Source organism: Mytilus edulis, chromosome 13 (assembly GCF_963676685.1).
Source record: "Mytilus edulis chromosome 13, xbMytEdul2.2, whole genome shotgun sequence".
Lineage (NCBI taxonomy): Eukaryota > Metazoa > Mollusca > Bivalvia > Mytilida > Mytilidae > Mytilus > Mytilus edulis.
Window position 1 is genome coordinate 24713640 of NC_092356.1, and position 21837 is coordinate 24735476.

Genomic DNA, 21837 nt, shown 5'->3' on the forward strand with positions numbered 1-21837 from the left:
ACAAGAAAATTTAACTTCACAATTAAATTTCAACCAATCATTTGCCGAGAACAGATTTTTTACTAGTGAGAAGAAATATTTTTCTCTCACCCATCAACAAATGTGAAAATTAGAGAAAAATGTATATTAAAAAATCAAGGAGATATATATCAAGAAGACATTAACCCAACAATACAAATAAAAGACAACCAAACCCCAAACTCCAAAACTGGTAACGTCTTCCATGCTACGCTACGGTGATAGTTAAGCGAAGCAACGTCATAACTGTTTCAGAGTTTGTAAAAAGACCTTACATACGTATAATGTATAAACAAGAATGTGTCCCCAGTACACGAATGCCCCACTCGCACTATCATTTTCTATGTTCAGTGGACCGTTAAATTTGGGTAAACCCTCTAATTTGGCATTAAAATTAAAAAGATCATATCATAGGGAACATGTATACTAAGTTTGAAGTCGATTGGACTTCAACTTCATCAAAAACTACCTTGACCAAAAACTTTAACCTGAAGCGGGACAGACGGACGAACGAGCGAACGGACGCACAGACCAGAAAACATAATGCCCTTCTACTATCGGAGGTGGGGCATTAAAAGTGTAAATAAATCTCAAAAATAATCTCAGAATAGATATCGAATGATGCCGATACATGTAAAGAAGTGTATTAAAGCTGCTTACACCTACGTAGTCACTATGTTATACATGTTATGTCTGTTCTACCGCTACACGAATAACTGGGGAAAATACGAGCATTTGATATGTTTAAATTTAAACAATAATACATTTCGTTGCTTTATGAGATTATTGATAACAGTTAAAGCTTGGTCGTTGTTAAAATGAAAAGAAGCATCACATATATTTTAGAAGAAGTTCCATGTTGAGCAGATCAGGAAAACAACATTCCATGGAAAATTAATCTTCAATAAATGAAATACAAATATATACTCTGTAAGACAATATAAAGTGAAGCACGTTTAGGAATCAACAATATTAATACAACTTCATTCACACATATCTTCGCGCTGTTTTATTTTTATTTTATTCAAATGCCTCAGCACAGAAGTACATGTAAGTCCTTATAAGGATGATGAACAACTTTCACACGTGTAAGACATTCTAAGTCTCTATTGCGTTTATAAACGTTGTATTTGGGAAATATACTTTTACAGTTTCGTACAGTACAACGTGAAATCAAGCTGAACTTTATTCCTTTAATCATACCTCCATTTTTGTTAAATTTTCGATGCACATTTAAAAGTTGTCACGGTTTTTCCAATTCAACATAGATAATAGACTAGGAAGACAAACATTTGATAGGCACACCTATATTTTTGTTCTTCCTCAAAAGTTCAAGGAGGTATAAATGTATAAAGCGGAAACTATTTTCGTACAGTGGTGACAGAATTGAACTTAGATCTTGACTACGATTTCCTTCCTAGTATAATAATCACGTCAAGCTGTATTACCTAACTTCAATGGATTTAAAAGTAAACAAAAGTGAAACATTTTGTGGCTGAAGGACGGAAATAAGGAAATGCATTCCACCAATTGATGCGTGGTACTTTAATCATTCTATATAAATGTATTATATGATATGTTACTTTTAGCTTTTGAGCTTTAACATTAATCACTTAATTCTCAATATTTGCACTGGAAATGAAAAATTGCATATTTGTTTTTCATTTAATGAAAATAATTGGATATTTTTGCCATTATATAAAATTATTCGATAATAATGTCATTGAATTATAAAGAAACAGACATTGCGTTCTCAAATTATAAAGAAAGATTGCATGTTTTCAATTGATACAATAATGTATATATTTGTATGATTCCGTAACATTTATAGTAATTAGTATTTATAAAAAAAACTGTTGTTTAATCTTCTAAACGTTTTTACGAAGTATAAAAATATACCTTTTTCAACATTGTATTTTAGGAATCAGAATGCACAATGTTACTTTTGATGCGTTCTGAAATAAGGATACAAATATCTAAGGTTCATATTTCCAGTACGACCAGAAAAAGTACAGAAATGTTCCAATTGCAAGAATTACAACCATTCCAAATCGTAGTCCAATCTTTGTAACAGAACCTTGTTGTAGAGATTGAACCTTTTTCACGTGCGCCTCTAATGCTTTCGCTTGCTCTTCGTCTTGTTTTCCCTTCCCAAATCCACAGAGTAAATTAACAGCCTTCTCTCCACACGAGATGTCATCTGCAAGACAGTTTATATCAATATAGTTAACGGTATTTATGTTTTAGTTAATGAATTTCTATATATCACTTAAGGGGGCTCGCGGGTCTAAATCATTTTTTTTTCTTAATATGGATTTCGCTGTATTTTCCTATGAATGAACTTTATCTTATTATATACTAGATTGAAAAATAAAATAAAAAAATGAGGTCACCGTCCATTTACGCTCACAATCTGCCTTCGAAAGAAGCATAATTTTTTTAAAAAGTACTTATTTTCTGTTGAACTGATATGAGAAAAAGAGGTAATACCGAAATAAAAAAAGAACTAATTTACAGAAATCGCTAAAATTTTACAATAGTTTAGTTTAAGTACAGCTTATTTGAAAATAATGATAAAAAATATAGGTCACCGATGATTTAAAAAAGATATTTCAAATTTAATTCCAAAAAATGGCAATTTTGCACCAAAGGGAGATAGTTTGGAGCTTTTTCAATGATAAATACATTTTAAAAGTCATTTGGGAATTTTTTGAAAAAGTACTTATTTTCTGTTGAACTGATATGAGAAAAAGAGGTAATATCGAAATAAAAAAAGAACTAATTTACAGAAATCGCTAAAATTTTACAATAGTTTAGTTTAAGTACAGCTTATTTGAAAATAATGATAAAAAAAATATAGGTCACCAATGATTTAAAAAAGATATTTCAAATTTAATTCCAAAAAATGGCAATTTTGCACCAAAGGGAGATAGTTTGGAGCTTTTTCAATGATAAATAAATTTTAAAAGTCAATAACTTTATGTTAATCAGATGCGATATTGCTTTGTAACTAGCGATTCACTAGCTATTTGTGTTGTCCTTTCATTTGATGTGTTTGAGCTTTTGATTTTGCCCTTTGATTAGGGACTTTCCGTTTTGAATTTTTCCCCGGAATTCAGTTTTTTTGTGATTTTACTTTTTATATACCTGATGCGCTTTCTGGTTTATCGAGGTCAGGATCCCTAAACACCTTTCTCTGTTCACCAGGATGTACAGTAAAAACTTGAGGATCTTTGTCCCCGTTCACACGCAGATGAATGTCATTTTCACTGGCTGTATATGCGATATTGATTTGTGAATGTTTAGCCCCAAGTGTGTCTTCTAGGTCTGGTGGAGGATCATTTCTGTGTCTTGTCCAAAACGTTGTTCTGTACAACTGTAATGAGAGTACATGATATGATATACAAAGTTCAATTCAATATGTTATCCATGGCTCATCACTCAATCAAATACGACATTGCAATACGTTTACGATAAACGGTTCTTAACTCCTTCCACTGGACTGTTCTAAGGGAAACTGTCAGAATCGATTCTAGGGTGAAACTTTTGCATCAGTCTCAAATGTTGTGGAAAAACATGTTAATCATTAAAATAGCAGTGTTCCACCTCAGCAGATTATAAACCCCAAAATTAAGTCCCAACTATTTACGGCAGAGAAAGACATTTGTGTTGTTTCATGCAGCCATATTTTGATAGGATACCAACTAAAAGTTAATATGCACTATGAGGTTAAAGACTTTCTCTCGCGTATTGATAACAATAAAGTTTATCACGTTTAACTCTGAAAACGATATATGAATTTTTACTTGTCGGTATATATATTTATTGCATATGCTGTATTACATTTGTGGATACCCCGTCCACAAGTGCTCTCGTTGTAAAGGGGTATTTTTCTCAATAAATAAATAAATATATATATTTCATTCTCATCTAAAAATAGTTTTGATATATTTATATATTTATCCAAAATGTATTTCAGTAAATAAAAATTAAATTAACAAAAAAACATACATATTTATCTGCTGGTGGTTCTGTAAATAAACTGATGATGATGGCCAAAGCACCTGTCATGAGTGTAATGAACAGTGAAAAATACATATAATGAAAGTTCTTTAATATGTCTGGTCTGTTGTCTGGTTTGTCACAACCACCTGAGTCATGGTACACGAAAACTAAGATCATTCGAATTATTCCTGTCAGCAATGCTATCATCAATGACCAAAACGCTCCCTGAAATGAAAAAAAAGTGAATGATGCTGAACGAGCGGCGGTATCAACTAGGTTTGTAAACTGCAATGATGCACGAACTTTGTTTTCGTATTATTATTGTTTTTTGGGGAAACTTGATGCTCCTCGTTGATTTGTGCTTGGCTTGCCACCTTGTTGTCCCGATTTACACATGCGCCTAGTGAAACCGTTGTTACATACACAGAAATATATTGGTGATTGAAAATGTATATATAAATACTACAAAACCTTAAAAAGGAAGAGCAATCAAACAATTATAGAATTAATATTAGATGAAATCCTTGTAAAGCGAAATGCAAGTTTTCGTTAGGACTGGAAAAGTTTGGTTATAGCCCTATTTTGTAAAAAAGCAATACTATTAATTGCAGATTGCTATAAAGAAAATATCATTTGTAATCAATACCTTTTCGTTTACTCTTGGAACAAGTACAGCTAACAGAAAAACAGCAGCAAAAGGAGGTGCGAGGTAGTCTGTTATTTCTTGTATGTAGATGAAAATCTGACCACCTTGGATTTCTTTGATCACTGGGATCCATGCAATTGACACACCAATCATAACTAAGATAAATATTCTAAAATAAGATATATAACATATTTAAAGAAACCAACTGCTTTTGTTTAGGTGGCTAAAGGAGAAGCGAAAGATACCAGAGGAACAGGCAAACTCACTAACCGATAATCGAAAATAACCTGACAACGCCATGGCTAAACACGAAAAAGACAAACAGACAATTAATACTACACAAAAAAACAACATAGAAAACTAAAGACTGAGCAACACGAACCCCACCAAAAACTGGGGGCAATCTCAGGTGCTCCGAAAAGGGTAAGCAGATCCTGCTCTTTATGTGTCACCCGTCGTGTTGAACTACGCGTGTTGTCTCATAGATTCTTACTATTTGACTTTCAAACTCGATTCTTAATACAGTGCTGTCCATTACTTAAAGTTGTGTCTGTGTTCGTAACGGTATTATTTAAGGAATGACTATAATATTTTTTTCTGTTATGAAGAAATAACATAAAAAATTTGATGTACACCGAATAACGCGCGTAGCGGGTTATTTGACAGTGTGCACCACATTTTTTCTGTTATTTCGAATAGACAGAAAAAATATTACAGTCATTTCTTATAATTTAATTTAAATTCTATTTTAAACCGCAGAAAACCATGAAAAAAACGTTGATGACGTCACGGTCACATGACTAAATTATGTCCATGGGCTGAAACAAAATAACGTCAGCCAATCAGAAGAAGCGCTACATCCAAAATTAAATTATATAACATTAACTACTATATCGTATACAGGAATATATTGCATGTACAAAACTACTGTAGCAAACATCATCCTATCCCTGCGCAATAGAAACGTTAGTTGGATCACTAAACATGACTAGAGCATGATATCACTCTTTAAATAAATAGTTTATTGTCGTCATACGTTAACTGTTCAGTGGCGGATCCAGAATTTTTCATAAGTGGGGGTCCACTGACTGACCTAAGAGGGGGCCCGCTCCAGTCACGCTTCAGTGATTCCCTATATAAGCAACCAAATTTTTTCCTAAAAAGGGGGGGCCCGGGCCCCTGGGCCCTCCCCCTAAATCCGCCTCTGCTGTTCTTAACACAGCAAATGAAACCGTTTAAAATGAATGGTAGTTTGTTGTTATGTAAAACCATGTAAATCACTTATTTGGTTTACCATTTTTTTTTAGTATACTGTGGATTCATTAATATTCGTTGGATACACATTTTTGTTGATTTCGTGGATAAAGGGAAACAACGAATTCAAATGTTCAACGAATTTTAATAGAATGTGTGCAGACTTTGCAAAATCCACGAAATTAAATATCCACGAATCAATATGCAAGTTTTCATCAAACCACGAAAATTGGAACCCAAGAAAATAAATGATTTCACAGTATTTCGAGAAAAAACCGATGCCTATCAGTTGACTCTTTCTCGTGGATACTACTGACAGATATGTTGTTTGTACTTACCTGCCAACAATCATATCTTCCCTTACTGAAGAGTTCTTCCGTATTCTGTTATAAATATCAATGGTGAACAAGGTACTAGCACTATTGAAGATGGAATCTAAATCGCTCATCAGAGCAGCAACCATGACGGCCATCATTAATCCTCTCAATCCTACGATATCACAAGGAAGATAAAAATATCATGTGCACTGATTTATTGTAGAATTAATATAGGATAAAAAGGAAATGTAATGAATAAAAGGTAAAGTTGTGTATACGTAAAGAGACAGCAGACACCAGCGATACACAGATTAAAAACATAATTACAATTACAAATAGACAAATATCAGCGCATGAGGAGACTTTTAAAAAAACATTTTGAAAAGAAAATTTAAAGTTTGCCATCGGAAATGAATTTAAGGTATACCTACGGAAGCCGTAAAGGGACACACAAAACATTAGAAAATATTTTTTTTAATTCGAGATCACGATAAAATATTACCGTTTTACCGAGATCTCGATAAAAAATATATCGTTATCTCGATAAAACGAAATTGTTATATCGAGATCTCGGATTATTAAATCGTTATCTCGGTTTAATATATCGAGATCTCGATAAAAAATATATCGTTATCTCGAGAAAACGAAACTGTTATATCGAGATCTCGGATTATTATAACGTTATCTCGAGAAAACGAAACTATTATATCGAGATCTCGGATAAGTATATCGTTATCTCGAGAAAACGAAACTGTTATATCGAGATCTTGGATTATTATATCGTTATCCCGAGAAAACGATATATTTTTTTATCAACATCTCGACATATTAAACCGAGATCTCGATATAACCGTTTTGTTTTCTCGAGATAACGATATACTAATCCGAGATCTCTATATAACAGTTTTGTTTTCTCGAGATAACGATATAATAATCCGAGATCTCGATATAACAGTTTCGTTTTCTCGAGATAACGATAGATTTTTTATCGAGATCTCGATATATTAAACCGAGATAACGATTAAATAATCCGAGATCTCGATATAACAGTTTCGTTTTCTCGAGAAAACGCAACTGTTATATCGAGATCTCGGATTATTATATCGTTATCTCAAGAAAACGAAACTCTTATATCGAGATCTCGGATTATTATATCGTTATCTCGAGAAAACGAAACTATATATTAAACCGAGATAACAATATAATAATCCGAGATCTCGATATAATAATCCGAGATCTCGATATAATAAATCGAGATAACGATTTAATAATCCGAGATCCCGATATAACAATTTCGTTTTATCGAGATAACGATATATTTTTTATCGAGATCTCGGTAAAACGGTAATGTTTTATCGTGATCTCGAATTAAAAAAAATATTTGTCTAATGTTTTGTGTGTCCCCTTACGGCGTCCGTATATACCTATATAATATGCTAAATAAAACACTTCAATTAATATTTTTACGCATGTGGTTTGTGTTGCTAAATCTTTTTCTGCATAGTTTTTGTGTACTGTTTTTTTTTTCTTTTTTAGTTCTTTACATTTTAAACATTGAGCTTTTTTTTTCTATTTCATCACCAAATAATATTTCAAATTTTCAATGCTTCTTTTGCTGCTTTTCTTTTTCTAAGAAAAAAAGACAAATGAAAATACGTCCAATGCTGGAAAGAGAGACAACTCAGTCTTGTATTGTATCGGTTTGAATCACCAAACTTTCATTTTTTTTACATAAATAAGACCGTTAGTTTTCTCGTTTGAATTGTTTTACAATTTGTCTTATCGGGGCCTTTTATAGCTGACTATGCGGTATGGGCTTTGCTCATTGTTGAAGGCCGTACGGTGACCTATAGTTGTTAATGTTTGTGTCATTTTGGTCTTTTGTGGATAGTTGTCTCATTGACAATCATACCCCATCTTCTTTTTTATATTACCATCTGGCATCAATCCTAGTACTAGTCTTGGGTAAGCTATATTAGTACAACCAGCCTCACTCTGACAGATATGGTAACAAATGTCGGGATCCACACAAGCAACCTCGTCTGATAAAAAGAAAACAAATATCACAAATTAAAAGTGATATTAAGTGTTTTTGATATCATCCCTCAACCAATTGGTCTGTTCTGTGGCTAAGTTAAAAGGCTGATAGCATATTAAGTAGACACTATAATGATATTGACCAATACTGTTGTTTTCTTGTATAAGGAACATTAACAAAGACTACATGAAATACATTAATTTATTGATGGAATGATTGTTGTTAGATAAATGACCAGTGGCAAATATTTCAGTCATCTTCCAGAAAAGCAATAAACTAAAATATAGAACAATTTTAAATGAATCAGGGAGGTTCGATTTCCGTTAAAAATGATCGAATATGCTTTCTATATATAGACATTATAAAAAAAAGATTTTTTTTAAAACAAAGACCAATTTTATAACAAAATGAAGATTTCAGATGCGCCATTATGCATAAATGCGTAATCAAATCAGTTAATTATAAATTTTGGACAGCAAAGTTACATTTAAGTCAGTATTCATATCACTCCAATTTGCATAACATACATGCATTGTTCACAGTTGTGTATGTATAAGCGCACTTTGCAACCGTATCACCTGAGTAACCTACAATGTATATGAATAAATCATAATACCTGCATATAATATGCGACTAATCATTCCAGGCATCACCATCATAAACAATGGCAGTATTTTAATAAATCCCGCGAGAAGTGTGGCACCTTGCGCATGGGAAACACTTTTGGCTGCCAGTAGTCGTTGGACAATAACCTGTAAAATTCAACGTTAGCATTCGTATCAACACAAATAATAGTACGTGTAGTTAGATTCTCTCATGTTTCACATACGCTTGTTTTAATATCATAATGTTTACAACAGCTTTATGTTTTAAATGTATAGTTTGTGTTATTCGTTAATATAATAGTGTAGTGTCACGCACAAATACGCATGCTCACCATGTCCAAGAGGATATAAAGAACACGAAGAATTATCACTTCCCATGGTTTTTATGTGTCATTCCTTTGCATAATCGTCTGACATTTTCCTAGGCTTTGCATACAAAAAAGTGTTCATCATGTTCATATATTTCTCAATATTTAAAAAAAACTTTTCAATGAGGTATTTAAAATCTTGTTTTTTATTAGTTTATTCATACACTTAAAAATCCATTTCTTCCGACTGATTGAATATGAAAAGTACAGAGACATTCAACAGTATCAAATTTTGCATTTGTTCTATACAATGTAACATGAAAGAGGGGCGAAAGATACCAGAGGGAAATTCAAACTCATAGATCAAAAATAAACTGACAACGCCTGGCTTAAAAAGTAAAAGACACAGACAAATAATAGTAACAAGACACAACATAGAAAACTTAAGACTATGCAACACGAACCCCACCAAAAACTGGGGCTGATCTTAGATGCACCGGGTGGGTAAGCAGATCATGCTCCAAATGTATGTGGCCCAAAACAAATGTAACATTTCAAACCGTACGCATACAAAATACAGCGATTGATATTCTTCCAATATGTATTTGAGTTTCAAAGAATTTAACAACGTTGATCTAAGATTCCTCAACTAGTTTAATATTTTAAAAGAAATTAAGTGCAAGAGAAAAAAAAATGGTTGCTTGTTCCTTAACATCTTATATGTACACATCCACACGATGACAAATTTTAAGTACATAAAAATGTATGTCATTTTTTAAAGATAAAACCATACGTAAATTCTGAATTTTGGTGTTATTTGTATATGAAAATAGTCATAAAATAATCACGACTTTTTAATTTGAAAGACGGACCTGGTCTGCGCACCAGTACCATATTGAACCAGGAGTCTGACCTAGCAGAAAGCCTGGCCATGGCATGTAATCGTCGTCTGCTTCTCGTAACATTCGGAACGCATTGGGATCTGGCTCGTGGCAGGTAGTATTCGGAAGTCTGTATGAAACATTCGTACTTGCTTCTTCCGACATATATCTTTTCACTAAGCCGTCATAGCCTCCAATTTTGTTAAAAGCTGCAAATAAATCATCGCAAATGTAATGATAACACAGATAAAACTGGGATATTATACTCACTACCTATAACCCCGCATAAAGAACTCTGTAAACGGGAAGCTGATGAGCAATGAAGCTAGAAACATTTCAAACGGTAAAACATGAAGCCTGTCAACAATTTCAGAAAGTCAACGGACTATAAAGATTTTTTTTTAATTTTCTTATTATTACACTATTGGCTTAAAAGACACAAAATAAACATCATAAAAAGATTTAATTGTATGACAAATTGAAATGCTTACATATGCCCATAAGGGTCAAACCTCCTCCAACCATAAGGATTGCCTGCATAGTATCGGTATAAATGACAGCTGTCAAACCACCTATAAAAAATATAAATGGGTCGATGATGAAAGTAAACAACCACAGAGGTTCCTTAAAGGAAAACACGTATAGTATTCTACGAATTATTCATTACTGTAAGTGAACCATCCATCTGAAAGTATTAAAGGTTTACTTACATTGTTAACTTTATCCTTTCTGTAAATGAAATAACATAATAGGTACTTGTTTAAAACAACTCCACCAGCTTTTAATTCATTATTATATGTGGAGGTAGTTCAAATTTTGATAGATGCTTGCTTTTGGTTTGTAATACTGTGTTACTATTCGTAGGTCGTTGAGGCAATATATTTTAATACTATATTATATTAAGTATTGTTAAACGCTAAAAATACTATCCGGTGCTTGTGTGTTGTTCGGTTGATATACATTTTGTACCTTCAACGTACCGAAAAGTCCTTGTCAAATTATATAAAAAAAATCCTAAGACATGAAGAATATGTTTTTAAGGTGGAAGAATTAATTGTATTTTGAGAAGACAAAGTATAAAATTTTGTCTTCAATTAACCAAGTATAAAACGCATGTGTTTAATTAAACCTATGATAGAACCCCGTTGCACAGTCGGACGAATAATGTTTGAAGAAATATGTTTTTCTTGCGTTTTTTATATTGTTTCCTTTTTCATTTCTCGTTTTCTACCTTAGAATCTATCTATCATGATATATAATGATACAATGCATGTCGAATCGTTTCCGACTAACAATTCGGGATCTTAGTCTTTGTCAAAAAATTGAAAACAACACGATATAAACTGCATGCGCCGAATACAATGCATTTACCTGCGATTGTAATGATATCAGTTATAACAATGAGAATGAAAATGCTCAGGTACAAATCCCAACCAAGAGATTGCTGAATGAACAAGGCACCGGTAAATAAATCGCCCTATAAAAAAGAAAATGAGTTGGTATTGAAAAAAATCGGGTAAGTATACATGGTATCTGGTATTTTCTCAACAAGCACTTACATCTTTGTAATGAATAAGTGTTGCAATGATTGATATTATATTAGAATCAAATATATGTAAAATTGATATGTTAAAATTGTTTTAGCTTAAAATGGCTGATATTGAAGTAAAAAAAGCTTGTCTGCAAAAGAGTCTAAGGAGTTAACTTACAAATAAAAAAAAATAATATTGCATGCCTGTCGTGGGTTAAAGTCATAAGAAACGAGTGACCGGTAAAACACAATGTTATTTCAATTCTAGAACCAATGCATACAAACATCATAAACTTAGTCTTCTGTGCACGATTTTATCATTTTTTTCGTATAATCGTCAATTTGTTTTTCAATCGGTCAGTGTTGTTGTGAAAATATGGCAGGTAATTAAAGTTCGTGTTTTGAAGCCGATGTTTAACGATTGTCATCTGTTTTATTAACAATCAACAAAAAAGCATGGATATTGAGCACGTGTTCAACATGTACAATCAGATAACAGTTTATTTTAAGGACATCCATGCGTATTGCGATCACCGTATTTTTACGAGATGGGTCACACTGAGGTCACTTTGCATACAGAAAATATGTCGGGGAATTGCTTCCTGGAAAGGAAGCAATTAAAGTAAAGTAAACTTCTTCTAAATATGAACAAATTAAAGAATGTTCTTCAGAAACAGTATATGTACATAAGTTTTATAATGAAAACTATCCATTGAGTTATAAAAAAAATCATATGCATTATTTTTTTTAATTTGAGGTTTCTTATGACTTTAATATTTTTGCTCTTGGAATTATTATCTTGTAATAATTTATAAGACAAATATGAAACTCACAGAACATTTTGTAAAAATGTAGAGGATAAGAGATAACACTGCAAAGTACACACGAAGTCTGACTCCTCCAAATCGTTTTGACAGATATTCTGGCATAGTTACTGTCTGAAATAGAAAACAAAATTCAAATATGATTATATCATGTGTAATTTGATTTATTATGTGACTATCTTCACTGGACATCACAGACATGTATTTTTTACCACAGCAATCGAACTTTGAACAAGCAGTTTCAGTAAACATACAGTTGTTTTTTTAAATTACGCCGTGTAAAATAATAAAAATGTCGAACGAAGCATATTTTGTTTTGTCTGAAATTTAGCTTCATGACAAGAAACACATATCGATGGCATCATGCAAGATCAACTATAGATCAGAGTTCGTCCACAAAATATACTTACTCCACATGCTATATAGACTGGTATAAATACGAATCCCAACAGCTGTAGTAACAGAATAGCCTGTAAAGAAAGAAAAATGTTTCTTTTTTTCATAAAGCAAAATAAAACCAATTGAGATGAGCGTAGAACATTTTGCTTTGTAAAAGGTTTCTGAAAGAAAAAGATTTCAATAGGTGAATCAGTTGAGTTTTTTTTTTTTTTTTCATTTTAAAGGATTTCTTCAGATTAAAATATCTTTATATAGAAGAAAGAAAAAGTTCAAATATAATTTATCAATATTTTCATACTAAATATTTTAAGGAAAAATCACAAAAGCGAAAACGCAAAAAAGAGAAAAAGCCAAATTAAGAAATGATTTCGCGTTCGTGATTTCGTTTTTCAAAAAACAAATATAAACCCGCTAAAAGGCATAATTGGTCGCATCTGGCATATTGCATCTTACATTTATTTAGGAACCTGACCATAGTCTTAACGCATGTACATGTATATGTTAAAATCATGCATACATCTTTATTTTTTAATTTTTTAGAAGAAAAAAAAATATTAATGATATGATGAAGCTTATAATTTTGGATGCCAGCCGCATGCAGATCGTTTGTCTTTTTATGCCAGCCGCATGCAGATCTTTGGTCTTTTGATCGTTTATCTTCTATTGTTCTTGTTGTTGCATTGTCCGTTTTATTAAATGAATACTCTTTTGGTAATTTCCATCGCTCTGTTAAGTTTTCTAACACAATTACTTCGTTTTGAAATTTGAAAAATTCAATGTACATACATTAAATTCCCATGCTCCAACACTTATGCCATTGGCTGCTCCAGATCCTGACAATCCAATGAAAGGTCTGTTCCTATGTTGCTGACAAACAGTGAAAGACCAACCTAACAAAGAATAAAAATTATTTGTAAATAAAGTAAACAAAATTTTAAATGCTTAAGAAATCGTTTAGTCTGTTATATGGTTTTGCTGAAAAAAATCAAGTATGTATCCATAGATGTGTGTTTGTTAAATTTCATACTCGGAATACTTTGGAAAAAATATCGATAAAATAAAAAAATAAATAAAAATCCACGTTAAAAATAGTAGGATAATGTCAAATCTGCTTATGGAAATGAATACAGGTCGGGAATTTTAACTACATTTGTACCACTGGAAAATAAAGGTATGTCGAATTTTAGAAATTTTGCCTGGCAACATGCCAGCTTTAGACCCCTCAGATGGTTGTGTTATTCCAAAGTATATTGTATTCCAAAGATGCATGGTACCCTAAGTTTCTACATTTTACACCAATTTTCCGACTTTACGTGTCTGCGTAACTATCATACTAAAATGACGAGGTCCAATTTGTCAGCCGTCATGGCCATGGGTAAAAATGACAAATCAAAGAATTCAACTTTATATATAATAGCTAACATAGGACAATGGTGTTGATTAAAAATGACACCACTACAGACCCTTTTGTTTTCCACATAATTAATATTGCCAATAATTAACAAGTTCCGGGTCGAATCCGATACCGATACCAATTATAATATATTCACCTGTTACCTATTACCTTATCTGTACGTTCCGCATCTGACAGGCGCACCACCAAACGGTGTATTTAGGATTTTGCTATATACACGGGTCATAAATGACCAGTGTTGACACTACCAAATTCCGTCATTGTCACATTGTTCCCTATTGTAGTAATCAGTATGACTTTCTAAGATGACAATAGTGAATACGAATACTAAAAATCTGGACTTAAAATAAGGCGTATAGGTACAGTTTTCAATTTGTTAGCGGGCATGACGTACAACAGCGAACCAGAATTCAACTTTGTTTATAACTAATTATCGACTCCTAGGAGTCGATATTAGGAATTGAACGATGGACAGTTAGTGCGTGAATTTTTCTTGCTACCTGATTGGAAGTTATTACGAGACGTGAATAATCAAAGTTTATTGATTGGTTAGGACAATCCAAACCTAGTAAATGTCCTTCAATCCCGTAGAGTATCGGATTTGTCCTCTCTATTTTAGCAATTACATTTTACACAGGTAACTTTTATCTATAAATAGTCGAATCTTCTGGAGTAAACAACAACGTTAAACGATATATACTACTTCATAATGTGTGACCTCACGTGTGTGGTAAACTTTGTTGATTGATGCACGTGGCTATTCTAGTAAATGAATTAATCTACAAAGCGAGAGCACTTTCCATTTTCATCAGCTAAGAGTCGACTATGGCCCTTTTTGAAAGGCTAATGCGTGTATAGAACGATGCTTTTTTTTTTTTCGAAAACAGCTCTTTTAAATGACACGATTTGGGCGATATTTTAATTGAACATTAGTGATAGGAGTGTAACGTGTAGAAAAATCAACGGCTTTAATAATATTAATAAAAGGTTAAAATTGAATTGAAAGGTTTTTGAGTGTCTGTATTAAAAAAAACAAATCCACATCTGATTAACACCGTCTGCTGCTTGTTAAATATACATCATATAGAATTAAGAATTGAAGCGGGGAGTATGTCCAAGAGACAACAACCCTACCAAAAAAAATTATGAAGGTCATCTTTTATTGTGGATTTAATTACGGTAAGAAAATACATGCAACACATTGAATAAAGATTTTTTTATTATAGTATACATAAATATATGCAACAGATTTGTTTAATGTAAATAATTGCATGCATAATACAAATTCGCATCAACTGTTATTATATTACATAAATATATATATATAGATTCCACAACTGCCAACTGCAACAAGTGTATTACGATATTTCTCCACTCGAGACAGTTAGATTTTAACATTTAAAGCGCGAGGCTTGTCGAGCTTTTTAAATAATTAAAATTTAACTGTTGAGAGTGGAGAAATATCGTAATACACTAGTTACAGTGGTGGAATATGTTTCTCTTATGATTTTTATCCTTCCTTTTCAAAGATTTTAGGAACGTTGTGTACTTTTGATGTGACGTCATCAGGCATGGTCGTCATTTTTTTATGACGTCACAATAAGAAAATTCAGAAGAAAACAAGAAAATTTAACTTCACAATTAAATTTCAACCAATCATTTGCCGAGAACAGATATTTTACTAGTGAGAAGAAATATTTTTCTCACACCGATCAAGAAATGTGAAAATAGCACAAAAATTAGAGAAATATGTATATAAAAAAATCAAGGAAGCAACGTCATAACTGTTTCAGAGTTTGTAAAAAGACCTTACATACGTACAATGTATAAAAAGTGTAAATAAATCTCAAAAATAATCTCAGAATAGATACATGATGCCGATACATTTAAAGAAGTGTGTTAAAGCTGCTTACACCTACGTAGTCACTATGTTATACATGTTATATCTGTTCTACCGCTACATGAATAACTGTGGAAAATACGAGCATTTGATATGTTTAAATTTAAACAATAATTCGTTGCTTTATGAGATTATTGATAACAGTTAAAGCTTGGTCGTTGTTAAAATGAAAAGAAGCATCACATATATTTTAGAAGAAGTTCCATGTTGAACAGATCAGGAAAAAACATTCCATGGAAAATTAATCTTCAATAAATGAAATACAAATGTATACTCTGTAAGACAATATAAAGTGAAGCACGTTTTGGAATCAACAATATTAATACAACTTCATTCACACATATCTTCGCGCTGTTTAATTTTTTATTTTATTCAAATGCCTCAGCACAGAAGTACTTATAAGGATGATGAACAACTTCCACACGTATAAGACATTCTAAGTCTCTATTGCGTTTATAAACGTTGTAATTGGGAAATAAACTTTTACAGTTTCGTACAGTACAACGTGAAATCAAGCTGAACTTTATTCCTTTAATCATACCTCCATTTTTGTTAAATTTTCGATGTACATTTAAAAGTTATCACGGTTTTTCCAATTCAACATAGATTATAGACTAGGAAGACAGACATTGGATAGGCACACCTATATTTTTGTTCTTCCTCAAAAGTTCAAGGAGGTTTATATTTATACAGCGGAAACGATTTTGTACAGTGGTGACATAATTGAACTTAGATCTTGACTACGATTTCCTTCCTAGTATATGACACAACATTCATCCGTGTTGAATAATCACCTCAGGCCTTATTATCTAACTTCAATGGATTTAAAAGTAAACAAAAGTGAAACATTTTGTGGCTGAAGGACGAAAATAAGGAAATGCATTCCGCCAAATGATGCGTGGTACATTAATCATTTTATATAAATTTATTATATGATATGTTACTTTTAGCTTTTGCGCTTTACATTAAAATCAGTCACTTAATTCTCAATATTTGCACTGGAAATGAAACATTGCATATTTGTTTTTCATTTAATAAAAATAATTGGATGTTTTTGCCATTATATAAAATTATTCGATAATAATGTCATTGAATTATAAAGAAACAGACATTGCGTTCTCAAATTATAAAGAAAGATTGCATGTTTTCAATTGATACAATAATGTATATATTTGTATGATTCCATAACATTTATAGTAATTAGTATTTATAAAAAAAAAACTGTTGTTTAATCTTCTAAACGTTTTTTCGAAGTATAAAAATATACCTTTTTCGACATTGTATTTTAGGAATCAGAATGCACAATGTTACTTTTGATGCGTTCTGAAATAAGGATACAAATATCTAAGGTTCATATTTCCAGTACGACCAGAAAAAGTACAGAAATGTTCCAATTGCAAGAATTACAACCATTCCAAATCGTAGTCCAATCTTTGTAACAGAACCTTGTTGTAGAGATTGAACCTTTTTCACGTGCGCCTCTAATGCTTTCGCTTGCTCTTCGTCTTGTTTTCCCTTCCCAAATCCACAGAGTAAATTAACAGCCTTCTCTCCACACGAGATGTCATCTGCAAGACAGTTATATCAATATAGTTAAAGGTATTTATGTTTTAGTTTATGAATTTCCATATATCACTTAAGGGGGGCTCGCGGCTCTAAATCAATTTTTTTTCTTAATATAGGATTTCGCTGTATTTTTCTATGAATGAACTTTATCTTATACTTGATGGAAAAATAAAATTAAAAAAATGAGGTCATCGTCCATTTACGCTCACAATCTGCCTTCGAAAGAAGCATAATTTTTTGAAAAAGTTCTTATTTTCTGTTGAACGGATATGAGAAAAAGAGGTAATATCGAAATAAAAAAAGAACTAATTTACAGAAATCGCTAAAATTTTACAATAGTTTAGTTTAAGTACAGCTTATTTGAAAATAATGATAAAAAATATAGGTCACCGATGATTTAAAAAAGGTATTTCAAATTTAATTCCAAAAAATGGCAATTTTGCAACAAAGGGAGATAATTTGGAGCTTTTTCAATGATAAATACATTTTAAAAGTCATTTGGGGCCAAAACGAATTAATTTATTTGAAGGATTTTTTTACTTCATGATAAAGTAACAACTAATAAAGTAATAAATAAAATTTGTAATGAAAAAAAACAAAATTTTTCTCGATCCTCACACACTAAACGTACTCTAACTTCATGAACACTCTACGATTGTCACCATCTGTCATTAATTTCATGGTTTCTCTTTAATTGTTTTGAGAGTCCTTTAATCTTTATTAATGGTTTTGTTTTTTGTCTATCTATGGTGTTAAGTGTTCTGCTACTCATGACTTCTTTGCATTACTATTGTGTTTATCTCGCAAACAACTTTATCAAACAGTTGTGAGTTTCTACAAACTGAGATTTTTAACAAAACTATGGCCTTTGAAAGAGGGACGAAAGATACCAAAGGGACAGTCAAACTCATAAATCTAAAACAAACTGACAACGCCATGGCTAAAAATGAAAAAGACAAACAGAAAAACAATAGTACACACGAAACAACATAGAAAACTAAAGAATAAACAACACGAACCCCACCAAAAAATAGGGGTGATCTCAGGTGCTCCGGAAGGGTAAGCGGATCCTGCTCCAATGTGGCACCCGTCGTGTTGCTTATGTGATTACAAATCCGGTAAATAGTCTAATTCGGTAGGTCATATTCATGAACGGGAAGGGGATTGTAGTTACGACGTAAATAAAGGCAACAGTAGTATACCGCTGTTCAAAACTCATAAATTCATGGACAAAAAACAAAATCGGGGTAACAAACTAAAACCGAGGGAAACGCATTAAAAAGTAAGGAACATATCCGATATCATTTGTGAAACGGTTATTCCATAACGGTCAACCAACTCGTGATTGCGTCCGTAAAATTTACGAAGGGATGATTTCAACTTCACCATTTGGAACTCTTGGTTTAATAGCTTCCTTGTGAGCAGCAAACCTTTATCAAGAAAATCATGATACTAGGAAATGCAAGCACGGGAATATCGTATCAATTGGGAGATATATACCCCGTATGCAGGTGCTGCTGGAATGTTGCTAAAGAAACAAGTCGGCGAGTAGAAGGGCACAGTTTGTTCCCATTGGAATGCCGACAGTCTGTTGAAAAACACGTCCTCCGAACGTAACAAATATGTTGTCAATCAAGAAATGAAGCATCTTGATAATATCAGTTTCAGAGAATTTTTTGTTTGAATCAGAGTGATTCTTTACAAAGTAGGATTTATCCCTCCCTAAGACAAGATACTTGTATCTACGTTGGCCATGAAAGTTGCATTTTTCTTTCGTTTTCTTATTTTTATGGTATGCGAGTGTTTCTGTAAAAATCGTTACCAGATATGTTGACACATTTCTAAATGTGTCGCTGTTATTTTTCTTATATATAGTAAGGTAAATGGATGATAATTTCTGAAACTTTCGTTTCACATGTCATAGATCTTTCTTTTTATATTTGCTTTATGTTAATCAGATGCAATATTGCTTTGTAACTAGCGATTCACTAGCTATTTGTGTTGTCCTTTCGTTTGATGTGTTTGAGCTTTTGATTTTGCCCTTTGATTAGGGACTTTCCGTTTTGAATTTTTCCCCGGAATTCAGTTTATTTGTGATTTTACTTGTTATATACCTGATGCGCTTTCTGGTTTGTCGAGGTCAGGATCCCTAAACACCTTTCTCTGTTCACCAGGATGTACAGTAAAGACTTGAGGATCTTTGTCCCCGTTCACACGCAGATGAATGTCATTTTCACTGGCTGTATATGCGATATTGATTTGTGAATGTTTAGCTCCAAGTGTGTCTTCTAGGTCTGGTGGAGGATCATTTCTGTGTCTTGTCCAAAACGTTGTTCTGTACAACTGTAATGATAGTACATGATATGATATACAAAGTTCAATTCAATATGTTATCGATGGCTCATCACTCAATCAAATACGACATAGCAATAAGTTTACGATAAACGGTTCTTAACTCCTTCCACTGGACTGTTCTAAGGCAGCAACCATTTGATTTTCTGGGGGGGGGGGGGTATGTTTTTTTCGAAAAAAAGTTTGTTTCCAGTTTTTGGATAAAAAAATAATTTGTTTTTGATTCTGAGAAGAAAAAAATTGTTTGTTTCACCCTTAGCTGCCCCTATATGTAATGCTAAAATTGAAAGAAAAAAATTGTTTTCGACTTGTCGCGAAAAAGGCGAAAAAAAAAGTTTGTCCAGAAAAAAATCCATAGCCCCCCCAGAAAATCAAATGGTTGCTGCCTAAGGGAAACTGTCAGAATCGATTCTAGGGTGAAACTGTTGCATCAGTCTCAAATGTTGTGGAAAAACATGTTAATCATTAAAATAGCAGTGTTCCACCTCAGCAGATTATAAACCCCAAAATTAAGTCCCAACTATTTATGGCAGAGAAAGACATTTGTGTTGTTTCATGCAGCCGTATTTTGATAGGATACCAACTAAAAGAGGGACGAAAGATACCAAAGGGACAGTCAAACTCATAAATCTAAAACAAACTGACAACGCCATGGCTAAAAATGAAAAAGACAAACAGAAAAACAATAGTAAACATGACACAACATAGAAAACTAAAGAATAAACAACACGAACCCCACCAAAAACTAAGGGTGATCTCAGGTGCTCCGGAAGGGTAAGCAGATCCTGCTCCACATGTGGCTCATATGCACTATGAGGTTAATGACTTTCTCTCGAGAATTGATAACGGTAAAGTTTATGACGTTTAACTCTGAAAACTATATATGAATTTTTACTTGTCGGTATACATGTATATTCATATGCTGTATTACATTTGTGGATTCCCCGTCCACAAGTGCTCCCGTTGTAAAGGGGTAGTTTCTAAATAAATAAATATATATATATATATATCATTCTCATATAAAAATAGTTTTGATATATTTATATATTTATCCAAAATGTATTTCAGTAAATAAAAATTAAATTAACAAAAAACATACATATTTATCTGCTGGTGGTTCTGTAAATAAACTGATGATGATGGCCAAAGCACCTGTCATGAGTGTAATGAACAGTGAAAAATACATATAATGGAAGTTCTTTAATATGTCTGGTCTGTTGTCTGGTTTGTCACAACCACCAGAGTCATGGTACACGAAAACTAAGATCATTCGAATTATTCCTGTCAGCAATGCTATCATCAATGACCAAAACGCTCCCTGAAATAAAAAAGTGAATGATGATGAACGAACGGCGGTATCAACTAGATTTGTAAGCTGCAATGATGCACGAACTTTAAAATTGAGAGTGGAAATGGGGAATGTGCCAAAGAGACAACAACCCGACCATAGAAAAAAACAACAGCAGAAGGTCACCAACAGGTCTTCAATGTAGCGAGAAATTCCCGCACCCGGAGGCGTCCTTCAACTGGCCCCTAAACAAATATATACTAGTTCAGTGATAATGAACGCCATACTATTTCCAAATTGTACACAAGAATTTTCGTATTATTATTGTTTTTTTGGGGAAATTCATGCTCCTCCTCGTTGATTTGTGCTTGGCTTGCCACCTTGTTGTCCCGATTTACACATTTTTGCGCCTAGTGAAACGTATTACACACAAGGAAACATTTTGGTGTTTTAAGTTTTATCTATAAATACTAAAAAAAACTGAAAAAGGA

The 21837-nt window shown here is 32.6% G+C and overlaps 2 protein-coding genes across 2 annotated transcripts in view; both read right to left on the reverse strand.

The window, feature by feature from the left end:
* Positions 1-1868: 1868 nt before the first annotated feature.
* LOC139501821 (sodium/myo-inositol cotransporter-like) lies at positions 1869-14501 on the reverse strand. The gene is made up of 14 exons (XM_071291036.1): positions 14489-14501; positions 13613-13716; positions 12838-12897; positions 12437-12541; positions 11444-11549; positions 10564-10644; positions 10064-10281; positions 8895-9030; positions 8175-8282; positions 6262-6412; positions 4670-4838; positions 4030-4248; positions 3166-3394; positions 1869-2218 (listed from the first exon to the last, which is right to left on the reverse strand). Exons 1-14 carry the CDS (start codon positions 14499-14501, stop codon positions 1995-1997), a joined length of 1923 nt encoding a protein of 640 aa, XP_071147137.1. The 3' UTR covers positions 1869-1994.
* Positions 14502-17358: 2857 nt separating this feature from the next.
* Positions 17359-21837, reverse strand: part of LOC139501682 (sodium/myo-inositol cotransporter-like) — a 29655-nt gene continuing 25176 nt past the window's right edge. Inside the window, exons 15-17 of the mRNA XM_071290831.1 lie at positions 21158-21376; positions 19821-20049; positions 17359-17708 (exon numbers count right to left, since the gene is read on the reverse strand). Of these exons, the coding sequence (XP_071146932.1) occupies positions 17485-17708; positions 19821-20049; positions 21158-21376 (672 nt within the window). The 3' untranslated portion in view covers positions 17359-17484. The remainder of the gene's footprint in view (positions 17709-19820; positions 20050-21157; positions 21377-21837) is intronic.

Coding starts and splice junctions, on each gene's coding strand:
- LOC139501821 (XM_071291036.1), bottom strand. Junction 4,839..6,261: donor GAAGATATGATTGTTGGCAG/GTAAGTACAAAC, acceptor ATCTTATTTTAG/AATATTTATCTTAGTTATGA. Junction 4,249..4,669: donor TTCCAAGAGTAAACGAAAAG/GTATTGATTACA, acceptor TTTTCATTTCAG/GGAGCGTTTTGGTCATTGAT.